The sequence below is a fragment of the Fopius arisanus genome, unplaced genomic scaffold (assembly GCF_000806365.1).
Source record: "Fopius arisanus strain USDA-PBARC FA_bdor unplaced genomic scaffold, ASM80636v1 scaffold00003, whole genome shotgun sequence".
Lineage (NCBI taxonomy): Eukaryota > Metazoa > Arthropoda > Insecta > Hymenoptera > Braconidae > Fopius > Fopius arisanus.
The window spans coordinates 610,127-617,905 of record NW_011887742.1 but is presented as its reverse complement, the minus strand read 5'-3'; the positions used below and the strand labels follow the sequence as shown (position 1 = coordinate 617,905).

At 35.6% G+C, this 7,779-nt stretch overlaps 2 protein-coding genes across 7 annotated transcripts; one reads left to right on the top strand and one right to left on the bottom strand.

Annotated features, from left to right (window-relative positions):
* Nucleotides 1-1,425: 1,425 nt before the first annotated feature.
* Nucleotides 1,426-5,975, bottom strand: LOC105268570 (retinoid-inducible serine carboxypeptidase-like). Of its 6 annotated transcripts, XM_011308272.1 has the most exons (10): nt 5,420-5,524; nt 4,221-4,390; nt 3,995-4,130; nt 3,333-3,817; nt 3,152-3,262; nt 2,508-2,838; nt 2,200-2,429; nt 1,800-1,957; nt 1,649-1,723; nt 1,426-1,578 (listed from the first exon to the last, which is right to left on the bottom strand). In XM_011308272.1, the coding sequence occupies exons 3-8, from the start codon at nt 4,035-4,037 to the stop codon at nt 1,898-1,900; spliced, it is 1,260 nt and encodes a 419-aa protein (XP_011306574.1). In that variant the 5' UTR covers nt 4,038-4,130; nt 4,221-4,390; nt 5,420-5,524; the 3' UTR covers nt 1,426-1,578; nt 1,649-1,723; nt 1,800-1,897. The 6 variants fall into 6 exon arrangements, with proteins under 6 accessions (XP_011306574.1, XP_011306559.1, XP_011306543.1 ...); XM_011308257.1 differs by lacking the exon at nt 5,420-5,524 and adding an exon at nt 5,920-5,975 and having other exon boundaries at nt 3,995-4,390; XM_011308241.1 differs by having other exon boundaries at nt 3,995-4,390.
* On the top strand, nt 4,906-7,779 carry LOC105268604 (venom carboxylesterase-6). Its single transcript, XM_011308298.1, has 7 exons — nt 4,906-5,152; nt 5,558-5,858; nt 5,926-6,123; nt 6,379-6,557; nt 6,691-7,186; nt 7,411-7,534; nt 7,604-7,779. Exons 1-7 carry the CDS (start codon nt 4,955-4,957, stop codon nt 7,770-7,772), a joined length of 1,665 nt encoding a protein of 554 aa, XP_011306600.1. The 5' UTR covers nt 4,906-4,954; the 3' UTR covers nt 7,773-7,779.

Genomic DNA, 7,779 nt, shown 5'->3' with positions numbered 1-7,779 from the left:
TAAACAAGCGAATTGAGATTAATTTATTATACCAAAAATAATTGATTAAGTTATTGATTATGTCATCTCAATACAAAAAATTAATTATTGATAAATGTGTCCTTTTTCAAACTTAATTTAACCAGAAATTTGAATTAAAAATTACATTGTGTCAAAAATTGTAATTTTTCGTTCAACGTTTATATTTTTTTTTATCCAATTAAAAAAATCCTTCTATTAAAAAAAATCTTGAATTATCATTAATCCATATTTAAGAAACTTGAGGATAAATTTCACCAAATATTTCCGTCAAAAGTCAAGTGTAAAAATTCTACGTATTGTTCTCAAAATGAGAAACCAGAAGAGTTTGCACCGATTTTATTATTATGGGCCGTCGAAAGAGACATCCAATTAATTTTTGTTGTTGAACATCTGCATAGCATCAGGATTCCACCACTTTCCATGATAAGTGGGAAAATATATTTCTATGCACACGAGCAAAAATGAAAACTCAATTTTCGAGGCGACTCCAAGGGTTTTCCAATGGGAAATAGAGATATGTTTATTTTAATGAGATTAACTACGCATTTGAAAATTTGTTCCGGACAAAGTTTAATTTAAAATTTATCTGAATGAGTAGGAAATTGAGTTTGAGTTGTCCCGAGGTTTGATACTTAGTATGCTAATGTGGTTCATAAAGTTTCATATGTACACAAGCTGCATTAAGCCCGTTATACCAGTGTGCAGGTAGCGTAAATGACGATAACCGAAGTCTTCCTAAAACTCTCATCCGGAAGGTGAGTGCCCGTAAGCTTCAAAGCGGTACTCTGTACCAAGACCATATTGGTACATTCAACTGCGGAGATTACTTCACGCACGTGTGGATAGTGGCCCGATGTAACCACAGGACAGTTGTAAAGGACGACCACCGAATACCTAAATTTTCACGTGAAAGCTCAGTTGAAAGAAGATAAAACCGCTCAACTCGCGAGTCAACCCATTCATTAGCATTATTATCTAAATTATTAAACATATATCACCATTCGTTGGAAGATGTTTAAGTAAAAAATATTACGTTTTTGTGTTATATTTTTTTTTTAATTCTCTGAATTAAATTTGAATATTAAATTCTATCGAATTTCGAGTAGATTGAGGATTCAAAAAAGAAATTCCATGATTTTTCACTGTTTAGACTGGTTTTAATTGCGATCTGAAAATGGAAATGTATTTAGTTGCAATTTTAAGAGTAATTTTTAATTGGCCGAGTAATTAATTTTTCGCGCAGCTAGAAGCGATGTTTTATCGTCAGGATAAATTGCTTGATTCTCGGAAAAAGTGTTAATTAATATTCATAAACCTGACACCCTGCAAATAACTGCCAATAAACGACATTTTCATTTATTTTAGATATCTTTTGCGGAAACGTAGAAGAAAATACCTGGAAAGTCGAATAAATTAAACAATTTATTATTTTTTGTTAATTAAGGATTAGCCCCTGTCGATAAGACGAAAATTCCCGTACATTTTGACCAGATATTATCGACAATCGATTTTAAAATCTACAGGAACCTTTCAGATCAACTGTCCCGGGGGTTACCGCTGCAAATGACAAACAATAATGATGTTACACTAAAAAACATTACAATAAAAATAACAGTGCAAAAATTACCGAGCGGAATAGAGCGCAGACCGCGCGGTCATTCCCATAATTATAAAATTTCCATACTGGATGATATTACTGAGACTAAGATAAACAGAATAATTGGTATATTTATTGTTCGGTGTATTATTCTCTAAATTGTTTCCACCTCTCTACTCACTCTATTTATCGTTCTCCGAGAGGATCAGAATAAATTATTCCTATAATAATGAAAAACATAACTATTTCTTCAGTAAATACATCTGTTGAATTTTCCATTCAGGAGCCAATGAATTGCTGCAATATTTTTCTAAGGGCATATGGATTGTCTGGTGGTGCCTGGAAATATATAATTATGTAAATCAATCGATTTGATTCCACAGAAAATTGAAAAACGAGTAGAACAAGTGTATTTTTTTCAAGCTCAATTTTTCGCAATTATCTCGGAATTAATCAAAGGTAGCAATATTTTTATTATTTGTTAAAAAAATCAGTATTTTCATTCAATTACAAAATATTTAGTGGAACTGACTTTGAAAATAAACACTTATTATAATCCATAATTGGTTTGTGAGGATTACCCAATGCCCAGCGCGGAAGACCCAGTAGAGACTGAAATTGCGATAATGTTTTTGATATCCTTCGATCATATTATCGACAACCAAAGTAGTTCTGTTAGCATTGCTCCATCCACTGTCCTGCTCAAATATTTGATCAAACAACGAGACCATTGATGCAATTGGAACGGAGAAGTCCAGCTGACCGCTGTATACAATGACTTTCAGATTTGTTTGATTCAAAAGTTTCCCGACTAATTAAAATAAAAAGTCATCAGAATGTTTCTTAATCAATGACGATTCCCTTTGCAAATTACTGTACTGATAATTACCGTAATTGATTGCAGGTTTCATATAAGCCTGCAGAAGAGCTTCAAACACATGATCCATTTGCGCTCCAAAGTCAGCGGTAACATTCAGCACAGGTCTTACGTTCTTATTCATGAAGGCGTTAGTTTCTAAGATTCGCTTGTTGAAGAGCCAATCAGGGCTGTGTTTTTGGAGGATATTGGTGTAATCAAAAGGCTCGGTATACTCCCACAATTTTGTCAACACATCACCACATTTATCCACCGCCTCTGTCCACCTTTCTTGCTCTATGGGTTTTTTTATCTGATCAACCACCTCTTGGACTGCATCTTTCTGCTTAGCATCGATAAACCCCTGAAAATATTATTACTTACAATGTCTAATATAACGTATCATCAGGGCTCCGAAAAAAAAATCCAAGACCCTATTTAGGTGAGAGAAGTATATATATTTCTCAATTGAATCGCTCTAGAAAGATCTCACGTTGATTACGCTCTTAAATTAACAGTCCCGATAATTATCAATATTAACGAATTCATCGAATTTTTTTAGAAGAAAATCCGATATTTAAAACGAATTAATCAACTGGTGAAGTGCATTCAAAATCATACGTATTATTCGTCGATAATCATCTTCAAAATTATTCTTTTTTTTTATCTTTCTTTACCAGATGAAATGCATATGATGGAACAGCCTCTAACGTATCCAATGATGATATTGCTGGACTACCGAGTCCGACGCCCCGGAGGTTGTGCTCGAAATTTTGGCTCCCCTGATACTGAAAATAATGGTAATTAATCGGTATCATCATTAAGAAAATTAAATTTTAGAAGAACCATGGAATTTACCAATTCCCACGCAACACGGATTGCTATTTTGCCTCCGTAAGACTGGCCCACAAGGTATGTTGGGACTTTTTTAAATGTCGGGAATGTCTCCAGGAAGTGCTTGAGAACACTGATGACATCTTCAGCGACTGCACGATCGCTGGTACTGTACACTTTATCGGAATCAGCATGACTGAAACCTGAGCCTATTGGTGCATCGACAAAAAGAATGTTGTAGTCATTGACCCATGTTGTGTTGCGAGGGTTTCCATTCATATCGAATGGACCGATTTCGAGGAAATTTCCAATTCCAGAAGCACCAAAACCAGGTCCTCCCTGCAGCCATATTATTAATGGTCTACTGTAAACATCAAAATTCGGTGGTTTTGACGGAGGATTGACATAGTACAACCACCAGAAGGCGTGAGCACCAGGACGAATTTCTATTGTTCCCCATTCCTGGTCAGTTCCACCGTATCCTGGTTTAGCTTGCACTTGAGCCAGTGCTGAAAATTACACACGGACTCAAATCCTTTTGATTCCGAAGGGAAGCATTGTAATCGTAAGCTCATCCAAAAAACAAACTATCAGATTCGCTCATACAGCAATGTTCGAAAAATATAATTACTTTACGCTGTGTCAAATTCTCAGCAGGCAAAATAATAACTGAGAGCATCACTTACCACAAAATAGAAAGCAGCTAATTAATGTTGAAACTCGCGTCATGTCTAATTGATAGCACCACGAGATAATTCCATCGCCGTATTTCTGTGCTTTTATACGATCTCAAAATGCTCGCCGAATGTTTGAACATTTGGTCTAGGGTATAGATATCCTTCTTCTCATTATTTATTCAATCATTTTTTTAATCACTTTGTATTTAAAGACGAATAGACTGCGATACATTACGTGGGAAATTCTTTGAGTTTATTAATGTATTCATGAGCCCAGATTATAACCATGAATTATCATCTCGTGTTCTTTCAAGTGGTATGATTAAATATGGTTCTCCTTCTTTCGATACCACCACGTTCAAATACGAGAAGTTCGCGGTCTGCAAGCTAAAAGTCTAAAAGCACCTGAAATTTAACGGGAGTTTCCGGTAATATTTGATTGAACAGCCACAAGATCGGAAGAAATTATAATAATCCGATGAATTTCATAAACAACTATAATAAATTTTTACAGCGAGTATCCTAGATTTAATTTCTATTATATCTCCCAGTTTTTTATTTTTCCCTTCCTACATGCCACTCAACGAAATTCTCCATTCGCGTTATTATCACTTACCCACTCCGTAATTATCTTATCAGTTCAAAATTAAATATTTGATTATTACCATCTATAAAATAACTCATTACTTGAAATTCGCAAATTCAAATGCAAGACAAACTCGCGGAATATCAGAACACTTGTTCCTGGCCAATTTACATTTTTTGCTTATCGCAGAATTATTTTTCTATAATTTCGTTTTCTGATATCTATTGATTCCACATCATGAAATCTTTTATCGTTCATCAATCTATTTGCACAATAATTAACATCAATAAAAATCAATATCGTTATCGAAAAGATATAAAACGAGCTGCAAGCAGTTGCGCATACAATCGGGTTGTAATCGAATTCTGCTCCACAGTAAAATCATGATGAAACCTATAATACTTTTATTTTTATTAAATAATTTTGTGAATGGATTGTTTGGGGAAATATCAGATCTATTAGTCGAAACTGCTTTAGGAAGTGTTCAGGGCTTCTCCAAGATCAGTAGTTATGGACGCGCATACAGGGCATTTGAAGGAATTCCTTACGCTAAACCGCCAGTGGGAAACTTAAGATTCGAGGTAAAAATAATTTTTTATTGTCAGATCCAGGGAATCATTAATCATTTCGAAGTGGCATGAAGGATTGCAAGACTTGCGAACCTTTATCCTTCCTCTCCTCACTCTTTACCCCATCCCATGACTCTATTTTTTAAATAATTTTTCTGTTAGGCGTATCCTTTTCGTATTAACCATGTTTAACGTAATTTCTCGTATTTAACGCACCGGTGTTTAATTACGTTGTCTTAAAAAAAACTCTGATTTTGTCAGATTGAAAATATTGATTACCTTATACCACAATCTCGATGCATTATTAATTGGATCTGTCTAAATTTTGAATAATCCACATTTGATCCTTCAATAAACAGCCAAAATTTTCTATTAGAGTTTAAAATGAAAATTATAATGCCTTCATATATATAATAGCCTCCGAACGACAATGGCCCCTGGGAAGATACACTCCTGGCAACGAGTCCTAAAAGTGGATGTGTCGCATATACGCATGAACTAGGAAATCCATCTGGAAGAATCACAGGAGAAGAAGATTGTCTGTACTTGAACATCTACACTCCCTTTAACCAAACGAAGAAGGAATCCAAACTTCCAGTACTTTTTTGGATTCACGGTGGGGCTTTCCAATTTGGACAAGGATCCCATGAGGGTCCATTGTACATCATGAATCGAGATTTAGTCTTTGTCACCATTAATTATCGTTTAAACATTTTAGGTAATGTTTCCTCGCATTGAATGTGATATTGTGACATCAATGAATGCTCTTGATTACTTACTTCCAGGATTCATGAGCACTGGCGATGGAGTTGTTCCAGGGAATATGGGGCTGAAAGATCAAAGTCTTGCACTGCGGTGGGTACATGAGAATATCGAGTCCTTCGGTGGTGATCCCAATCGAATTACTATCGGTGGAGTAAGTGCTGGCGGAGCTAGCACTCATTACCACTATTTGAGCCCGATGAGTCGTGGTCTGTTCCAAGGTATAGCTTCAATTTTTTATTTCCAAGTGATCAATCGAAATGTGTATTTTTCATCCATTTATCTATGCATTAACTTACAGTGGACAATTCATAAACGTCTGGATAATTACTTTGATCGATAGATTTATATTCTGCATTGTCATCATCTTGATTTTGATAAAATCATTAATACATAAATTCATTTACCACTCCGCTTCACATTTCCTTTGTTGCTTTTCGGGAATCTTTGAGTCGATCAGTCTTATTGGTCAACAGGTGGAATTTCCGTCAGTGGGACTGCTCTTGATTGTTGGACGCAAACTGAAAATAGTCCTGAGAAAGCAAAAAAAGTGGGATCTCTGCAGGGATGTCCAACAAATAGCACCAAGGAGATGGTGGAGTGCCTGAAATCTCGACCTGCTAGGAGCATAGTTCAACTAGTCGCACAATTTCAAGTAAACATTTACCATGACATGAAGAAGACTATTGCAATAGTCAATAGAAGTCCCATAAAGTTCTTTAAAAAATTCCAATTCTTTTATTTTTTTGTTTATTTACTTATTTTTTTTTCTTTTTTTATTCCTCCAGCCATGGTGGTTCAATCCATTCACTCCTTTCGGGCCAGTGGTGGAAGAAAACTCACCATCAGCATTCATCAGCCGTTCGCCAATCGAGATAATTACCAGTGGAGATGCTGCCGATCTTCCCTGGATCACAAGTGTCACATCCGAAGAAGGACTGTACCCTATCGTGGAATTTATCGAAGGGAAATTCATGGCAGAGTTGGATGAAAAATGGGAAGAACTCGCACCGCATTTACTTGACTTCAATTACACGATTCCCCAGTCACAACATGCACGGATAGCGGTTAAAATTAGAAAACATTATTTAGGCAATCGGAAAATCCAGAAAGATACTGCGAAATCCCTGATTCATATGGTTGGAGATCGATTATTCTCGGTCGATGCGGCAAAAGCTGCAAAGTTAATGGCAAAAATCAATCGGAGTCCAGTTTGGTTTTACTATTATAATTATCGAGCTTCGATCAGTTTGACCGACGTCTTCAATGTGACTGGAAATTACGGCAAGTATAAATAGATGAAAGATTCATAAAAATATTGTTTCCAATCGTCAGGTTCAATTCAATATTAAGTCGTCGATTAAAAAAAGAGCGATAAAAATCTAAACTACTGTACGAATAATTCCATTTTGAAATACAACGGAAATAAGGAGATTCATTCGGGGGGTAATGAATGGGCTAATTCTTTCGAAAAAATTTGGGACAATAATATTATTATTTTTTTTAAGGTGTCAGTCATAGTGACGATGCGTTCACATTCATAGACTCAGGATTACCAGTTATCACTGATCAACCGACGTTGAATATGCAGAAGATTTTTCTTGATATTATAGAATCTTTCCTGCAGAAAGGGTATTATTTCAAAGAATTAATCAGACTTTACCTGAATTCTGAATTCTAAAATTTTTTAATTATTTTCAGGTCACCTCCAAATAACATCCGCTGGCCTGAGGTAGCTGCATCGATGGAGTACTTGAATTATCTCCACATTGCAGGGCCTGAGAAATTAAATGCGACATGCAGTTCCGATTTCGCCGAAGAAAAATTCTGGTCCTGTATAAATTTCGATGAAAATAAACCCACAGTGTAGAACACTA

Coding starts and splice junctions, on each gene's coding strand:
- LOC105268570 (XM_011308257.1), bottom strand. CDS start 4,037: ATGACGCGAGTTTCAACATTAATTAGCTGCTTTCTATTTTGTG. Junction 2,839..3,151: donor CATCATATGCATTTCATCTG/GTAAAGAAAGAT, acceptor TAATATTTTCAG/GGGTTTATCGATGCTAAGCA. Junction 2,430..2,507: donor GAAACCTGCAATCAATTACG/GTAATTATCAGT, acceptor TATTTTAATTAG/TCGGGAAACTTTTGAATCAA.
- LOC105268604 (XM_011308298.1), top strand. CDS start 4,955: ATGATGAAACCTATAATACTTTTATTTTTATTAAATAATTTTGTGAAT. Junction 5,153..5,557: donor TGGGAAACTTAAGATTCGAG/GTAAAAATAATT, acceptor TATATATAATAG/CCTCCGAACGACAATGGCCC. Junction 5,859..5,925: donor TTATCGTTTAAACATTTTAG/GTAATGTTTCCT, acceptor ACTTACTTCCAG/GATTCATGAGCACTGGCGAT.